The 19978-nt window shown below is 47.3% G+C and overlaps 1 protein-coding gene across 3 annotated transcripts in view; it reads right to left on the bottom strand.

Annotated features, from left to right (window-relative positions):
• The window catches only part of LOC123745325 (GTPase-activating protein CdGAPr), a 427987-nt gene that overhangs the window by 260198 nt on the left and 147811 nt on the right, over positions 1–19978 (bottom strand). The window contains exon 2 of one of the 3 annotated variants that reach the window (XM_045725778.2): positions 5687–5961. The exons of the other annotated variants lie outside the window; for them this stretch is intronic. Coding sequence (XP_045581734.2) covers positions 5687–5850 — 164 coding nt within the window. The 5' untranslated portion in view covers positions 5851–5961. The remainder of the gene's footprint in view (positions 1–5686; positions 5962–19978) is intronic. 3 annotated transcript variants of the gene reach the window in all.

Here is a 19978-nt window from a genome sequence, read left to right as displayed (position 1 = left end):
CCTGAGGCACATATTAATAGGATAACGAAAGCAGCGTACTCTACACTGGCAAAAGTTAGAACATCATTCAGAAACCTAAGTAAGGAGGCATTTAGGGCGCTTTACACTGCCTACGTAAGGCCAGTCTTAGAGTATGCCGCCTCATCATGGAGTCCCCATCTGAAGAAGCATATAATGAAACTGGAAAAGGTTCAGAGGTTTGCAACGAGACTCGTCCCAGAGCTACGAGGGATGGGGTATGAAGAGCGCCTGAGGGAATTGTGCCTTACGACACTAGAAAGAAGAAGGGAGAGGGGGGACATGATAGGAACGTATAAGATACTCAGAGGAATTGACAGAGTGGACATAGACGAAATGTTCACACGGAATAGTAACAGAACGAGAGGACATGGATGGAAGCTTGAAACTCAGATGAGTCACAGAGATGTTAGGAAGTTTTCTTTTAGCGTGAGAGTAGTGGGGAAATGGAATGCACTTCAGGAACAGGTGGTGGAAGCAAATACTATTCATAATTTTAAAACCAGGTATGATAGGGAAATAGGACAGGAGTCATTGCTGTAAGCAACCGATGCTCGAAAGGCGGGATCCAAGAGTCAATGCTCGATCCTGCAGACACAACTAGGTGAGTACACACACACACACACACACACACACACACACACACACACACACACACACACACACACACACACACACACACAAACACAGTCCACCCCTCAAAATAAATAAAAACATTCAAATAACATTAAACCTCCTTTAAACGCAATACAATCAGATCCAGCTTGCTAACTAACCATGATTTATCACACAAGACAAACTTCACACAAGACAATAAAAACTTATTCCAAATTTAATGAACCAAAAAATGATCAAACACAGTGAGAAAAAGTGTTTTGAAATATTTTAGAAAATTGTCTAAGTCTCCACAAGCAAACTCAAGACTCCACAAGCAAACTCAAGACTCCACAAGCAAACTCAAGACTCCACAAGCAAACTCAAGACTCCACAAGCAAACTCAAGACTCCACAAGCAAACTCAAGACTCCACAAGCAAACTCAAGACTCCACAAGCAAACTCAAGACTCCACAAGCAAACTCAAGACTCCACAAGCAAACTCAAGACTCCACAAGCAAACTCAAGACTCCACAAGCAAACTCAAGACTCCACAAGCAAACTCAAGACTCCACAAGCAAACTCAAGACTCCACAAGCAAACTCAAGACTCCACAAGCAAACTCAAGACTCCACAAGCAAACTCAAGACTCCACAAGCAAACTCAAGACTCCACAAGCAAACTCAAGACTCCACAAGCAAACTCAAGACTCCACAAGCAAACTCAAGACTCCACAAGCAAACTCTCCAAACAGCATGAAGAATGCCCGTCCAAACACGCCCACCAACTCACGCAAACAAGAGAAAGATAAAACCAAACACTAGGTATACAAAAGTCTTAACCCCCCCCCAAAAAAAAAGCCGTAGTGCACATCAGAAACAAGTCTTAAAAATTATTTCTTCTCGACCGAATTCTTAAAACTGTCGAGTTTTTAGTGAGTAATTCTGAGTGCGTTGAAACTCTACGCACTCAGTACAGACCGCTAGTGTTTAGACTTTATATACATGCACTTTTTTTTGTACTCTGTGCACTCAACATGCACTCTTTTTTTGTACTTTGTTCACTCAGCATGCACTCTTTTTGTACTCTGTTTACTCAACATGCACTCTTTTTTTGTACTCTGTGCACTCAACATGCACTCATTTTCGTTGTGCACACTCGCCAAACAGTCAAGAAGTGCACTGTCCCCCAATTCCTTATACTAGCGCACTCTTTCCACCGCGCACTCACCAACAAACCCATCCTCCTGTTTTGGTAGTCCTTATATCAAGGATGAGCACCATAGTACATATACCGACATACAACGCAATTGGAAAGTAGAAATCGGTACTATTGAGTTAGGACAAACTGGAAAGCGATATTCTACTTATGTTGCAAAGTCTCTGACTCTCTCTCCCCTGAGAGAGAGAGAGAGAGAGAGAGAGAGAGAGAGAGAGAGAGAGAGAGAGAGAGAGAGAGAGAGAGAGAGAGAGAGAGAGAGAGAGAGAGAGAGAGAGAAAGAAAGAAAGAAAGAAAGAAAGAAAGAAAGAAAGAAAGAGAGAGAGAGAGAGAGAGAGAGAGAGAGAGAGAGAGAGAGAGAGAGAGAGAGAGAGAGAGTAGGAGGGCTACAGGACCCCCCATACAGGATCGACATCTTCAACCACCAATGGTTAAACTTTGTAATTGTTTCACCCAAAATAATAGAGTATAAGCCGCAATATAAGAGCTTCATATACAAAGAAAATGGGACAATGGGGCGAGAATGTAAACACAGGTTACAGCGATTTACTCGACACAAAGGCGGCCAGGCGGCCATTGTCCTCTCCTGCTCTCTTTCTCCTCTCTTTCCTCTCTCTCTCTCTCTCTCTCTCTCTCTCTCTCTCTCTCTCTCTCTCTCTCTCTCTCTCTCTCTCTCTCTCTCTCTCTATCTCTCTCTCTCTCTCTCTCTCTCTCTCTCTCTCTCTCTCTCTCTCTCTCTCTCTCTCTATCTCTCTCTCTCTCTCTCTCTCTCTCTCTCTCTCTCTCTCTCTCTGCTTCCTCTCTTCCTTAATTTATTATATTTCCTCGTTCCCACCATCCCTCATCCTCCCTCCCTCCCTCTCTCATGTCCTTGAAGTTTTTCCCCTTCTCTTCCGCCCTCTTTAATTCTTCCGGTATTTTAACTTCATTTTTCAAAGGCTGCGACCAAAAGAATGACAGCATTTGTTGTGTTGACAGCCCACACTGGTGGGGGAGAGGCTGTCAGCCCACACTGGTGGGGGAGAGGCTGTCAGCCCACACTGGTGGAGGAGAGGCTGTCAGCCCACACTGGTGGAGGAGAGGCTGTCAGCCCACACTGGTGGAGGAGAGGCTGTCAGCCCACACTGGTGGAGGAGAGGCTGTCAGCCCACACTGGTGGGGGAGAGGCTGTCAGCCCACACTGGTGGAGGAGAGGCTGTCAGCCCACACTGGTGGAGGAGAGGCTGTCAGCCCACACTGGTGGAGGAGAGGCTGTCAGCCCACACTGGTGGAGGAGAGACTGTCAGCCCACACTGGTGGAGGAGAGGCTGTCAGCCCACACTGGTGGAGGAGAGGCTGTCAGCCCACACTGGTGGAGGAGAGGCTGTCAGCCCACACTGGTGGAGGAGAGGCTGTCAGCCCACACTGGTGGGGGAGAGGCTGTCAGCCCACACTGGTGGAGGAGAGGCTGTCAGCCCACACTGGTGGAGGAGAGGCTGTCAGCCCACACTGGTGGAGGAGAGGCTGTCAGCCCACACTGGTGGAGGAGAGGCTGTCAGCCCACACTGGTGGGGGAGAGGCTGTCAGCCCACACTGGTGGAGGAGAGGCTGTCAGCCCACACTGGTGGAGGAGAGGCTGTCAGCCCACACTGGTGGAGGAGAGGCTGTCAGCCCACACTGGTGGAGGAGAGGCTGTCAGCCCACACTGGTGGAGGAGAGGCTGTCAGCCCACACTGGTGGGGGAGAGGCTGTCAGCCCACACTGGTGGAGGAGAGGCTGTCAGCCCACACTGGTGGAGGAGAGGCTGTCAGCCCACACTGGCGGAGGAGTGGTTGTCAGCCCACACTGGCGGAGGAGTGGTTGTCAGCCCACACTGGTGGAGGAGAGGCTGTCAGCCCACACTGGTGGAGGAGAGGCTGTCAGCCCACACTGGTGGAGGAGAGGCTGTCAGCCCACACTGGTGGAGGAGACAGCCACTGGTGGAGGAGTGGCTGTCAGCCCACACTGGTGGAGGAGAGGCTGTCAGCCCACACTGGTGGAGGAGAGGCTGTCAGCCCACACTGGTGGAGGAGAGGCTGTCAGCCCACACTGGTGGAGGAGAGGCTGTCAGCCCACACTGGTGGAGGAGAGGCTGTCAGCCCACACTGGTGGAGGAGAGGCTGTCAGCCCACACTGGTGGAGGAGAGGCTGTCAGCCCACACTGGTGGAGGAGAGGCTGTCAGCCCACACTGGTGGAGGAGAGGCTGTCAGCCCACACTGGTGGAGGAGAGGCTGTCAGAGTGGTCGTGTTGTCAACATGTCAGCGCAACAGCAAGGTGGTGTCGTCTGCGCATTAGTGTCGAGTCTGCTTACCAATGGAATCTGTGTATGAGTTGCTATAGTGAGGTTAGTGCCGGCGTCTGCATACTAGCACACACGCAGCTTACACCTGCTTCTATGTGTATTGTTAAGCTGCCAGCTTACAGCTTGTGTGTGCATAGTGGCATCGAGCCTGGGTTCGCCTGGTCATGCTAACCCACCCACTCCCGTCCCCGTGCTATCTACAGTAGCAATGATAAATACTGAAGGCAGAATGTCATGCAACAGTGCTTGCAAGCAGTCACCCCACATGCTGAAGACACAGGCTTAGCGAGGCATGCACAGACACACACACAGATCCATTAACAAATACATCTAATCGTATAAATTTTGATAAAAAGAAAATTGGATATATATATATATATATATATAATCAAGAGAGATGCCCAAACGGTGCAGGCTACGAATATGTAACATGCAAATAACCTCTACGACACTCACACGTGGGTTGCCCCGTGGACCAATGAGGGGTGAGCTACCTGGAGTGTACCTGGATGGGGTTCTGGGAGTTCTTCTACTCCCCCGAGCCCGTCCTGGGGCCAGGTTCGACGTGATAACTTGGTCCAACAGGCTGTTGCTTGGAGCAGCCCGTAGGCCCACATATCCATTACAGCCTGGTTGGTCCGGCACTTCTTGCAAGAACGTATCCAAGTGCCTCTTGAATACATCCACCTTTGTTCCAGCAATATTTCTTATATTTGCTGGGAGGGTGTTGAACTGTGGACATCTGATGTTCTCTGATTGTGTCTATGACACCTCTACTCTTCACTGGTTCTATTCTGCATTTCCCTACGTATCTTTCGTTCCAGTATGTTGTTATTCTACTGTGCAAATTTGGGACCTGGCCCTCCAGTATCTTCTATGTGTATATTATTTCATACCTCTCTCGTCTCCTTTCCAGAGAGTACATTTTAAGTGCTTCGAGACGGTCCCAATAATTTAAGTGCTTTATCGTGTCTATGCGTGCCGTATATGTTCTCTGTATTCCCTCTAATTCAGAGATCTCTCCTGCTCTCAAAGGGGAAGTGAGTACCGAGCAGTACTCAAGACGGGACAGCACCAGTGAATTAATTATCATTAGCACTGCTGTGGGGTCTCTGGATGTGAACTCTATGGTTCTGGGTGGCTCTATGCTATATTCCACCCCATCCAAGACGTGGCACTGGAGTCCCACACAACATTCCCTCGACTCTGGTCATTCATGCAGCCACACCACTCAACAGGGCCAAACTGGCACTATATTCTGGCCCTCTCCACCCAGCTTTCAATCCATCTCGACCCACGGGTCTCCTGTTTTCAGGCAACGAACGCTTGCATGACCCAGTAATGTTATAACAGGTGATTACAGGCAAGAGACCTTTTCCACCCTTGCTTGTGGCACTGGCACTGAAGGATGTGATAGATGGCACCATGCGGCCTCACCATCAATCACCACTACACTACATTGTGATACAAGTCAGATAAGAGAGAACAAATGGAAACAATGTAATGAAAAAGGGCGGTCAAGACGGGGCGTTACCTGAGGTCAACCAATGGCAAGAGTCTCCGCCTCTTGACAGGCGTGACCCTTGTTAGGTCATCAGGGCCATAGTCCCTCGAGGAAGCTTCGTCACTGGCCGAGTCTGAGGCGGTGCCAGGGAAGGGGGAGGAGGGGCACGGGTGCCTGGGGGCCTCCGAGGTCATGGTGCCTGGGGTCAGGTCACCAGGGAGCACCAGGGGGAGGAACCACCAGGAGCAGACGCTGAAGAGGAGAGCTCGTCACCATCGTGATACACGCCGGCGCCTCCACCACCTCTGTTAAATGACCACCAACACCAGTCACCATCACCGTCACCACACTCAGCTCACTATACCTCCACTACAAGTCCTTCTTCACACCTAAACCCCAACACTATCACTCACTATAACCACACACATTAAGCTTACACCTACAGTCTTAAGCTTATGTTAGACCTACAGTCTTAAGCTTATGTTAAGACCTACAGTCTTAAGCTTATGTTAGACCTACAGTCTTAAGCTTATGTTAGACCTACAGTCTTAAGCTTATGTTACACCTACAGTCTTAAGCTTATGTTAGACCTACAGTCTTAAGCTTATGTTACACCTACAGTCTTAAGCTTATGTTACACCTACAGTCTTAAGCTTATGTTACACCTACAGTCTTAAGCTTATGTTAGACCTACAGTCTTAAGCTTATGTTACACCTACAGTCTTAAGCTTATGTTACACCTACAGTCTTAAGCTTATGTTAGACCTACAGTCTTAAGCTTATGTTAAGACCTACAGTCTTAAGCTTATGTTAGACCTACAGTCTTAAGCTTATGTTAGACCTACAGTCTTAAGCTTATGTTAGACCTACAGTCTTAAGCTTACGTCAGACCAACAGCCACTACTACAAAGTATGATAAGACACACACAAGGAATGTTACTTGATGTAAACATACGACATATATTACTTGTCACTCATGCCTATCATACTCTCCTCATACTGTGAGTACTATCATACTCTCCCTCATACTGTGAGTACTATGACATACTGTCAGCCACAAAGTCACAGGCCCTAATACACCCATACTTCAACAGTGGCAGCAAACAAAAATACAAAATAATGTACAATACAATAATACAACACAGTATTATACAATACTGCCCAAGTAACACGCTACACACTATCCCAGACCTGAAAAGTATGAAATCTACCCCCCTGGTGTCTCTACTTATTACAAAGCGTACAATAGTACACTTTCAGGTGCAGAACCTTACTACTGTAAGTCACATTGTTAAAAAAAATGAGGGTTCTATAACTTGTATATAACTTGGTTCTATAATTTCTAAGTTCCATAACTTCCTGGAATGATTAGCTTCCAGGAAGCTAATCATTTAAGTTTGGTGGTCTAATGGTATACTTCACGTTCTTTCACCATAAAATATCCCCACTGAAATTGTAAACTAAATATATAATTGTTTAAATTGTGTAAAAATATAAGTTTGATTTACACTGCTGTATCCCCGTTCAGTCCAGTTACAAAGGTAACCATTTGTATAAGTTACTACGGATACAGTTTCTGATTGTAATTGTGATTGACTGCAGACTATAGCCTCAGTGGTCTTCGCAATGACCTCCAATGGTACCAGGAATCAGTGACCCCGCAGGCTAACGATATACATCATATATCATAATTTATATATAATAATTTATAGATATATATAGTCATTTATATATACACATCGTAATTTACATCTCAGATGGTTTTCGAATCAGCAGAGTGAAGTCTCCACATGAGACCAAAAGGCTTGTCAGGATGAGTACAATGGGTACAATGATGGGTCATTGTACCCATTGTAACGTAACTAAAACCTTTAAAGAGATATTTCTATAAACACCCGAAGGGGCCCCAAGACGGCTCAACACCCTCCGTCTAAACATAACATAGGTTCATAAACTTGGCGACCGTCTCAGCTTTCAAGACGGAACTTGATAAACCCGTCCAAGGGGTTCTAAACCAATTAGGCGGTGATTTCAAATGACAACCCGCGTGCAGTGCTGGCTGTAACAGCCTAGTTGATCAGACCGACAACGGGCCAAGTTTGGTCAGAAACATCGTGGGGGACGTTGACCCGCGAGACCAGCTCAAGGTAACCTACAGGTAACAGACAGGATAGTAATCAAACAGGCCGACAGACAGGTTGGTAGAATGGCTGGTAGACAGACAGACAAGTTGGTAGAATGGTTGATAGACAGACAGACAGGTTGGTAGAATGGCTGATAGATAGACAGATAGGCAGGCTGGCAGTTGAAAATACAGTTGGAAGAAATAATAGGGGCACCTATGACAAACCTCCAGCTTCCTGTCCCCGTGGAGGCCACTAGAAACAGTAACCCCTCAGACAAATACAGGTAAATACAAAGAGTGTGGAGGAGCGAGGTGAGTGGAGGGGTGTGGAGTGGAGCCAGACACATCACTACCCTCTAGGATGGTGTGGTGGAGGCTGACGCCATACACAGTTTCAAGTGTAGATATGATAGAGCCCGAGAAGCTCAGGAATCTGTACACCAGTAGACTGAGGGGGTGAGAGGCGGGACCAAAGAGCCAGAGCTCAACCCCCGCAAGGACAAATAGGTGAGTACACACACACACACACACACACACACACACACACACACACACACACACACACACACACACACACACACACACTTATCCCTTTTGGTGTGTAAGAGGGTGTATGTGTGTGTATACTCACCTAGTTGTGCTTGCGGGGGTTGAGCTCTGGCTCTTTGGTCCCGCCTCTTTACTGTCAATCAACTGATGTGTGTGTGTGTGTGTGTGTGTGTGTGTGTGTGTGTGTGTGTGTGTGTGTGTGTGTGTGTGTGTGTGTGTGTGTGGTGCAAGAAGGGCTGCCCCCCCCCCCCCCCCACTGATCATGAGGAGGTAGAGGGGCCGGACATGGGGGTGGGTGGGTGGGGTGGGGGGGGGGTCAATACACCAGTGATCCACACGACTGTTTCTTTCACTGGTGACTGGCAGGCAGGGAGGGAGGCACTCAGAGTGAGTGAGGGAGGGAGCACAGCAGACAGGGAGGCAGGAAACCCGTGTTAGCAGTAAATTAGTGTAAATAATGTTAGTCTGGGGAGAGGCTGTAAGATTATATATATATTCCCTACCCGCATCGTCATCTCCCGACAAAGACACGCTACAAGATGGCTCCCGGACATAGAGCAACAAGCGAGAGCACTGGGGAGAGACCGGAGGCGTTAAATATGCCGACACCAGTAAACAAGACAAAAAAAGGTGACATGATCACAACATACAAAATTGTGACGGTAATCTGGTACTCACCCCACAGTAGGGTGGGGGTCAGCCTGTACATCAAAGACACACTCATCTGTACTGGGATGCTATACACCACAAAGGTATGGTGGAAGTGCTGGTAGTTAAAATAGATCCTAAATGTAGTTGTTGTCCTTGTATATAAGTCACCGGAGGGAAACCCTCAGCAGTTTATAGACCAACTAATGAAAATAAAACACTGTTGACCAGACCACACACTAGAAGGTGAAGGGACGACGACGTTTCGGTCCGTCCTGGACCATTCTCAAGTCGGACCATTCGACAATCGACTTGAGATTGGTCCAGGACGGACCGAAACGTCGTCGTCCCTTCACCTTCTAGTGTGTGATCTGGTCAACTTACTTTAGCCACGTTATTGTGACTCATCGCCTGCAAAATAGAACACTGCTTGGGAAACCTCATAAATCCAGCCACGAACATCACCTTGCTTGAGGGACTTCAACCTATGGCACCTGAAATGGAATCACCTGGCTAATACAGTTATATCAGAGAGTAGTCCGGGAAGTAGTATAAATAAACAGGCACATGGCAAATGACCTGCTACGGATGTGCGGGTCATTTGAATCGAATCGCGGAACAACTTGAGAGTCGCACCCTATCTTAAGAACGGCGAAGAAGGCTATATAGAGAAATAGAAACAATTGAACTAAAGCTACAATTATCATACAAAACCCAGGAGAGGCAAAGAGAGCAAAAGGCCATCAGTGAGAAATCCGAAATATTTTATCAACAGATGACAACACATTTCACAGATGACAACAAAAAAATAGCGAAATACCGAGGAATCAGTACGACTCTGTCTTCAGCGAGCCACTAAACCCACTGAAGATTGCTAATCCAAACTAATATTTAATTGATGTGATACCAAAATCAAATCATATATCAGATGTCACCCTATCCCCACTGGATATTGAAGAGACTATAGACAGTATGTCTATCCTCCACATGGCTCCTACTGGCTTTCCCAATTATAATTAGAATGAAATCAATGTCTTGATTTCTAAAAAGGGAACTTTGGCTATATAACATAGTATACCAACACTCTCTGGCTATATAACATAGTATACCAACACTCTCTGGCTATATAGCATAGTATACCAACACTCTCTGGCTATATAACATAGTATACCAACACTCTCTGGCTATATAACATAGTATACCAACACTCTCTGGCTATATAACATAGTATACCAACACTCTCTGGCTATATAACATAGTATACCAACACTCTCTGGCTATATAGCATAGTATACCAACACTCTCTGGCTATATAACATAGTATACCAACACTCTCTGGCTATATAACATAGTATACCAACACTCTCTGGCTATATAACATAGTATACCAACACTCTCTGGCTATATAACATAGTATACCAACACTCTCTGGCTATATAGCATAGTATACCAACACTCTCTGGCTATATAACATAGTATACCAACACTCTCTGGCTATATAACATAGTATACCAACACTCTCTGGCTATATAACAGTATACCAACACTCTCTGGCTATATAACATAGTATACCAACACTCTCTGGCTATATAACATAGTATACCAACACTCTCTGGCTATATAACATAGTATACCAACACTCCCTGGCTATATAACATAGTATACCAACACTCTCTGGCTATATAACATAGTATACCAACACTCTCTGGCTATATAACAGTATACCAACACTCTGGCTATATAACATAGTATACCAACACTCCCTGGCTATATAACATAGTATACCAACACTCCCTGGCTATATAACATAGTATACCAACACTCCCTGGCTATATAACAGTATACCAACACTCTGGCTATATAACATAGTATACCAACACTCCCTGGCTATATAACATAGTATACCAACACTCCCTGGCTATATAACATAGTATACCAACACTCCCTGGCTATATAACATAGTATACCAACACTCTCTGGCTATATAACATAGTATACCAACACTCTGGCTATATAACATAGTATACCAACACTCTCTGGCTATATAACATAGTATACCAACACTCTGGCTATATAACATAGTATACCAACACGACACAGTGTTGTAATATTGTATATACCGAGGGTGAGGCGACACAGGTAGCGAGCCACCACAACAGCCCTCGCTGCAGTGAACACCTTCACGGCTCCTGTCCCCTGGCGACCGTAGACAGTTACTGCTCTGCCCCCCGGACAAAAACCCGTCTAGACCCCCATGTTTGTCCCCCTACTGCTCGCCCACCCCCCCCCCCCCCCCCACCCTTCCGTTATAGACAGGTCTGGGCGCCACCGAAGCCCCTCCGTAATAATAGCAGTCCCCGCTCCGCTGGGGCAGTGGGCCGTGGCGTACGATATTTCCCACAGTCGTACGGTCCGTCGCATCTCCGTACTGCCGGCTGAGATCCATCTACCGCACAAGCCGGTATTTGCGTTCGTGTAAGACCGGGACCGGTTTAGCTACACCGGCGTCATCAGTACCCAGCACCTCCGGAGCCGGCATGAAGTATGAGGAGATCCCGGACGGTAACATGTTGGTATCTCAGTAACGTGTTGAGTTCGGGAGCACTTTGTTTTGATGGCGGGTTGAGAGGCGCATATTACAGCCTTCCTCAACCTCCTGCCAGCACCACTCTTGGCTCCTGCTGTGCTTGTTGGTGCTGCCCATCACTCGAGAGGCAGGGAGGAGGTCAGGCAGGCAAGAGAGGGAGGAGGTCAGGCAGGCAAGAGAGGGAGGAGGCGAGGCAGGCAAGGTGTGAGGCAGGCAAAGGAGGGAGGAAGCGAAATACCGGGAGGGTGTGATGGAGGAAGGCAAAGTGAATGAGGTAAACAAGAGTGGATTTAAGAGTGGGAACGGGTGAATGAGAGAGAAGGAAATGAGGCAGGAAGAGATTGAGGAAGTCTAAATGCAAAGTCTATATACAGGTAGACTTTGTTCTTGTAGTAATCAGAAACTCATTATTTGAATACTGCAACACCTGAAGTCGGTTTCGACTACAGGTAAACAACTGAGCCTGGGGAGCCAGGTGTGTCTGATGACTACTTGCTTCATCAGGCCGTTGACAGCAATGACCCGCGGGTCAACAACATGTCCACTACAACCTGGTTCGCCCGCCGCCCCCTGCCGGAATATATCCAATTGTCTCCTGAAAAATATCCCCTTTTGTGCTTGCAATATTTCTTATACTTGCTGGAAGAAGGCTGAAGAGTCGTGCTCACCTATCAGTAACTACGAGGACGCGAGCTCTAGCTCTTCACACGCGGCCTACAGGCAGACAGATCAGTGTTCTCTGTGCCAACACATCACCGAGTGTACTCTGCACTTCCTGCCATATCTCACGCTCCGGTAAGCTGTTTATGTTATTGTGGACATATAGGGCCTTGTCTTCCATTCTCCTCCATGTTTATATGTTCCCTCTCTCCTCTCCTTTCTGGGGGGAACATTTTGAGAGCCTTGAGACGATCATTTGTTCTTATAGGGGGAGGGATATCAATAGGAAATCTCTCGTATGGGCCAATAGGCCTTGTGCAGGTTCCTTTATTCTCATTTTCTTTGTTAAAAGTACCATATGGTGGCACTAGGGCCAGCACAGCTGTTGGTACACACTGGCACTCATGTAAGTGGTCAGGTCTTTGTCCCGTAGTGCCATCCCGCGTGGCACTGAGGCTCTCACTAATATAATCAATTGATTGATTAATGATTTATTTGTTTATTTACATACAAGAATGTACATTGTGTTTGAGAGAGTACATAAGATGGTGTTCTTACATTCTCACTGGTTCTTTATGATCTCTCTGGTACCATTACTGTAGCAACGCCATCAGTATGATTGATTAACTGAGATAATTTTAGTAATATGAAAATAAACTTGTATTTTTAAACTTGTATTTTAACGTTTATGTGTACTCAAATCTGGGATAAACTGCCTAAGAGGAAACGTTAACCTGGAGGAGAGAAGGCTCTGTGGTCTAAAATGAACGCAGGGCGTACTCCTAATCCTTGAGGTTGGAAAAAGCTCTTAGTCTGTCTGCTATCTTGTGGGCAGAGGTGGGGACAGGTAGCACCAGCGCATGATGTAGGGAACCATCATACGGAACAAGTAGAAATTGAAATGAGTTTATTGAGGTATAAATACACACAAAGGGATGAGCTAGCTCAAGTATATATATATATATTATATATATATATATATATATATATATATATATATATATATATATATATATATATATATATATATATATATATATATATATATATATATATAGACACACATCACAAACAATAAACATATTACTGAACATTCTGAGTGAATGTTGCTCTGCTTCAGACTGCGTCCCTCCACAAAACGATTTGAGAGCGAATGGTGTGCTGTGGGTGCACGCTACACCACTCACACGCCGGCCCACCACACGCAACACCACCACACGCAACTGTATCTTCCTGGCCCACTGTTGTGTGTGTAGGCAACAGTCACCAAAGTAAGCCAGGAACCAGGAACCAGTTAGGCATTATTTACCCACTCCCAGTATAACTGAGACCTCTGAGGAAAGAGTGACTCCAAAATTAGGCCGTGAAGATGTCTCTAAGATGCAGGTTAGGTTACACCAACACCTTTAACCACGCCCCTACACTAGGTCACGTCCAGGGCTCTCTACAGGCCTTGACCTGGACTCAATTCAGAGACTCTAAATTATGACACTTATTAACAATTACATCTAAAAAGAGTTACGATACCCTAGTGACACCATGTTGGCACACACCTGACACCGTCTGGAGCCATCTGGCTCCACGCATATATATGACATCTGGCACTATCTGCAGTATGATGATATAGTCTGCATAAACTTTACACCAACTTTAAGTATCTGATACAGTGTGAATAAATTGTAATCTGAGAGTTTATCTCACTTTCTCACCGTGCCTGACGCCAGCGGTGCCAAATGTCAGCATCTGTACAGACTCAACAACACCAGATGACGGCAGCATCCCTGTCATTTGTACAGATCAACACCTCCAGATGACGGCAGCATCCCTGTCATCAACTTTAATCTTCACTTGGATACTACCAACTTGCTGATTACCACAATTATAACTTTCCAAAACGGCGCAGAACCTTTCTAAGATAATTAACCTGCATTTGGCGATAATTACTCCTAGTTACGAGGTGAATTAGGAATAGTTAAGGAAGTAATTAGAGGCCGACAACGCAGTAAGGGCAGCAGGGGAGCGATAGTGGTGATTCGGTGCACTTATCACGGGCCATTTAATGCACAGACGTTACGTTCGTGTATGTTCGACTCAAGGCTTAATTAACTGTGTGATCCAGTGGACTGTTGTTGGTTACGATACTGTTAGTGCTTGGGAGTGGGTGTGGGAGCAGGTGGGCGGGAAGTGCTTACCCATCTGTGGTCTGGCTCACACACACACACACACACACACACACACACACACACACACACACACACACACACACACACACACACACACACACACACACACACACACACATCGCAAATGACATCGCAAGCAAGGCAAAGACTCAGCCTAAATTGTTGCATAGCCACATTAGGAGAAAAACAACAGTAAAGGAACAGGTTATGAGATTAAGGATAGGGGCGGAAGGATTCACTACAAATGACAAGGAAGTGTGTGAGGAATTGAATAAGAAATTCCAGGAGGTCTTCACCTTAGAACAAGGAGAAATTCCAGAGGTAAGTGAGGGAATAGCTAACCAGGAACCACTTGAAGAGTTTGAGATTACCAGTGGGGAAGTAAGGAAGTGTTTACTAGAGTTGGACGTGACGAAGGCTATAGGCCCAGATGGAATCTCCCCTTGGGTTCTAAAGGAAGGAGCAAGAGAACTGAGCCTACCACTCTCCATAGTGTATAACAAATCACTGGCAACAGGGGAACTGCCAGATATTTGGAAAGCAGCTAACGTAGTCCCGATATACAAGAAAGGGGATAGACAGGAGGCACTGAACTACAGGCCAGTGTCCCTAACCTGCATACCATGCAAGCTGATGGAGAAGATTGTGCGAAAAAAACTAGTGGAGCATCTGGAGCGAAGGAACTTTGTAACACAGCATCAACATGGGTTCAGGGATGGCAGGTCCTGCCTCACAGGGTTACTTGAATTCTACGACCAGGCAACAAAAATAAGGCAAGAAAGAGAAGGGTGGGCAGACTGCATATTTTTGGATTGTCAGAAAGCCTTTGATACAGTACCACACAAGAGGCTAGTGCGAAAGTTGGAGATGCAGGCTGGAGTGAGAGGGAAGGTACTCCGGTGGATAGAGGAATACCTAAGCAACAGGAGACAACGAGTCTGTGTGAGGGGTGAGGCCTCAGATTGGCGAGACGTCACAAGTGGAGTCCCGCAGGGGTCAGTCCTTGGACCTATACTGTTTCTGGTATATGTAAATGATCTCCCAGAGGGTATAGATTCGTTCCTCTCAATGTTTGCCGACGATGCAAAAATTATGAGGAGGATTGAAACAGAGGATGATAGTAGGAGGCTACAAGATGACCTGGATAGACTGAGTGAATGGTCCAACAAATGGCTGTTGAAGTTCAACCCGAGTAAATGCAAAGTAATGAAACTAGGCAGTGGAAACAGGAGGCCAGGCACAGGATACAGAATAGGAGATGAAGTACTTAATGAAACAGACAGAGAGAAAGATCTAGGAGTTGATATCACACCAAACCTGTCTCCTGAAGCCCACATAAAGAGAATAACGTCTGCGGCATATGCGAGGCTGGCTAACATCAGAACGGCGTTCAGGAACCTGTGTAAGGAATCATTCAGAATCTTGTACACCACATATGTAAGACCAATCCTGGAGTATGCGGCCCCAGCATGGAGCCCGTACCTTGTCAAGCACAAGACGAAGCTGGAAAAAGTCCAAAGGTATGCTACTAGACTAGTCCCAGAACTAAGAGGCATGAGTTATGAGGAAAGGCTGCGGGAAATGCACCTCACGACGCTGGAAGACAGAAGAGTAAGGGGGGACATGATCACAACCTACAAAATCCTCAGGGGAATCGACCGGGTAAACAAGGATGAACTATTCAACACTGGTGGGACGCGAACAAGGGGACACAGGTGGAAGCTGAGTACCCAAATGAGCCACAGAGACGTTAGAAAGAACTTTTTCAGTGTCAGAGTAGTTAGTAAATGGAATGCATTAGGAAGTGATGTGGTGGAGGCTGACTCCATACACAGTTTCAAATGTAGATATGATAGAGCCCAATAGGCTCAGGAATCTGTACACCAGTTGATTGACGGTTGAGAGGCGGGACCAAAGAGCCAGAGCTCAACCCCCGCAAGCACAATTAGGTGAGTACACACACACACACACACACACACACACACACACACACACACACACACACAGACAACAGTAGTTTCAAAGCGTTATATGACAAAGAGTGCTGGGAAGACGGGACACCACGAGCGTAGCTCTCATCCTGTAACTACACTTAGGTAATTACACACACAAAAAACACACACATATATTACATAAGCAAAGTCGACTATCCCCAAACATCTGGCCTCCATCTTCGGACATTTTATTGTATAGATAAAAGATATGATTTGACCTTTAGATAACTGGTGTTTAAGGTCCATCATGAGACCCTCACCAACAGTGTGGCTGGTCACTGCCGTCCACACCTACAGTGTGGCTTGGTCCCATCATGGCCGGATGTGGTCACACAAATGCTCTTTCACTGCCGTTTTAAACTAACGGTTCGTAACCGACCAGCACCGCTATTTAATAAGCATTTGCAGAGCTTGGTACACAGAGCAACTAACCTCGTCTGTCCTTGAACAATCAATAAGTCTGGAAACTAAACCTATCGTGCTTCATAATGCTTATACAACACAATAATGGAAATTTTTCAATATTTAAACACCTTTAAAATGTGTGTGTACTCACCTAATTGTGCTTGCGGGGGTTGAGCTTTGGCTCTTTGGTCCCGCCTCTCAACTGTCAATCAACTGGTGTACAGATTCCTGAGCCTACTGGGCTCTATCATATCTACATTTGAAACTGTGTATGGAATCAGCCTCCACCACATCACTTCCTAGTGCATTCCATTTATTAACTACTCTGACACTGAAAAAAAAATTTCTAACGTCTCTATGGCTCATCTGGGTACTAAGTTTCCACCTGTGTCCCCTTGTTCGTGTCCCACCCGTGCTGAAGAGTTTGTCTTTGTCCACCCTGTCAATTCCCCTGAAAATTTTGTAGGTGGTTATCATGTCTCCCCTTACTCTTCTGTTTTCCAGGGATGTGAGGTTCAGCTCCTTTAGCCTTTCCTCGTAGCTCAATCCTCTCAGTTCCGGGACGAGCCTGGTGGCATACCGCTGAATCTTCTCTAACTTTGTCTTGTGTTTAACTAGGTATGGACTCCAGGCTGGAGCTGCATACTCCAGGATTGGTCTTACATAAGTGGTATACAGGGTTCTGAAAGATTCCTTACACAAGTTTCTGAAGGCAGTTCTTATGTTGGCCAGTCTAGCATATGCCGCTGATGATATTCTTTTGATGTGGGCCTCTGGGGACAGGTTCGGTGTGATATCAACCCCCAGATCCTTCTCTCTATTTGACTCTTGCAGGATTTCCCCTCCCAGATGATACCTTGTGTTCAGCCTCCTGCTCCCTTCGCCTAATTTCATCACCTTACACTTTCCCGAGTTGAACTTTAGCAGCCATTTTCTAGACCATTCCTCCAGTTTATCCAGGTCTTCCTGTAGTCTCTGTCTATCTTCATCCGTCTTGATTCTTCTCATAATTTGTGTGTGTGTGTGTGTGTGTGTGTGTGTGTGTGTGTGTGTGTGTGTGTGTGTGTGTGTGTGTGTGTGTGTGTGTTCAAAGCCCCCAAGCTCCTTTCTCTACCTTGCGGTTACCTTGCTATGATTTCATGGCTCACCGTCCCCGCGGCCCGGTCGTCGACCAGGCCTCCTCGTTGCTAGACTGGTCAACCAGGCTGTTGGACGCGGCTGCTCGCAGCCTGACGTATGAATCACAGCCTGTTTGATCAGGTATCCTTTAGAGGTGTTTATCAAGTTCTCTCTTGAATACTGTGAGGGGGTCGGTCAGTTATGCCCCTTACGTGTAGTGGAAGCGTGTTGAACAGTCTCGGGCCTCTGATGTTGATAAGAGTTCTCTCTCAGAGTACCAGTTGCACCTCTGCTCTTCAACGGGGGTATTCTGCACATCCTGCAGGAGCCATTGAAAAGGTTAGCCTCCCAACCCCTCCCCGACTGGTGAGGCCTGACACAGCCACACTAGCCAGCAGGTACAGTTCCTTCTTGTGGGAGTCCTTGATGTGGCTGAGTCCAGCTGCCTTGTTCCTTCCCTTCCTACACTTCTCCTCCTCCTCCTCGTCCTCCTCCTGTATTTGGTCTTTCTGTATTTTTTGCAAAATTAGGTGCATTGTGGGACTTGGCTAGAAGGCTGATGACTGGTTCTGGTTGAGTGAAGCCACAACCAGAGGCCAAGGCCCACGCTAGAAGTCTGGTTCTGGTTGAGTGAAGCCACAACCAGAGGCCAAGGCCCACGCTAGAAGTCTGGTTCTGGTCTGAGTGAAGCCACAACCAGAGGCCAAGGCCCACGCTAGAAGTCTGGTTCTGGTCGAGTGAAGCCACAACCAGAGGCCAAGGCCCACGCTAGAAGTCTGGTTCTGGTCGAGTGAGCCACAACCAGAGGCCAAGGCCCACGCTAGAAGTCTGGTTCTGGTCGAGTGAAGCCACAACCAGAGGCCAAGGCCCACGCTAGAAGTCTGGTTCTGGTCGAGTGAAGCCACAACCAGAGGCCAAGGCCCACGCTAGAAGTCTGGTTCTGGTCGAGTGAAGCCACAACCAGAGGCCAAGGCCCACGCTAGAAGTCTGGTTCTGGTCGAGTGAAGACCACAACCAGAGGCCAGAGGCCCCCACGCTAGAAGTCGGTTCTGGTCGAGTGAAGCCACAACCAGAGGCCAAGGCCCACGCTAGAAGTCTGGTTCTGGTCGAGTGAAGCCACAACCAGAGGCCAAGGCCCACGCTAGAAGTCTTGGTTCTGGTCGAGTGAAGCCACAACCAGAGGCCAGGCCCACGCTAGAAGTCTGGTTCTGTGTCGGTGAAAGCCACAACCAGAGGACCAGGCCCACCCTAGAAGTCTGGTTGGTCCGAGTGAAGCCACACAGAGGCCAAGGCCCACGCTAGAAGTCTGGTTCTGGTCGAGTGAAAGCACAACCTAGAGGCCAAGGCCACGCTAGAAGTCTGGTTCTGGTCGAGTGAAGCCACAACCAGAGGCCAAGGCCCACGCTAGAAGTCTGGTTCTGGTCGAGTGAAGCCACAACCAGAGGCCAAGGCCCACGCTAGAAGTCTGGTTCTGGTCGAGTGAAGCCACAACCAGAGGCCAAGGCCCACGCTAGAAGTTCTGGTTCTGGTCGAGTGAAGCCACAACCAGAGGCCAAGGCCCACGCTAGAAGTCTGGTTCTGGTCGAGTGAAGCCACAACCAGAGGCCAAGGCCCACGCTAGAAGTCTGGTTCTGGTCGAGTGAAGCCACAACCAGAGGCCAAGGCCCACGCTAGAAGTCTGGTTCTGGTCGAGTGAAGCCACAACCAGAGGCCAAGGCCCACGCTAGAAGTCTGGTTCTGGTCGAGTGAAGCCACAACCAGAGGCCAAGGCCCACGCTAGAAGTCTGGTTCTGGTCGAGTGAAGCCACAACCAGAGGCCAAGGCCCACGCTAGAAGTCTGGTTCTGGTCGAGTGAAGCCACAACCAGACCGGCCAAGCCCACGCTAGAAGTCTGGTTCTGGTCGAGTGAAGCCACAACAGAGGCCAGGCCCACGCTAGAAGTCTGGTTCTGGTCGAGTGAAGCCACAACCAGAGGCCAAGGCCCACGCTAGAAGTCTGGTTCTGGTCGAGTTGAAGCCACAACCAAGATGGCCAAGGCACACGCTAGAAGTC

The sequence above is a fragment of the Procambarus clarkii genome, chromosome 44 (genome assembly GCF_040958095.1).
Source record: "Procambarus clarkii isolate CNS0578487 chromosome 44, FALCON_Pclarkii_2.0, whole genome shotgun sequence".
NCBI lineage: Eukaryota > Metazoa > Arthropoda > Malacostraca > Decapoda > Cambaridae > Procambarus > Procambarus clarkii.
Note: the sequence above shows the minus strand (reverse complement) of the source record. Positions and strands in the feature narration are given on the sequence as shown.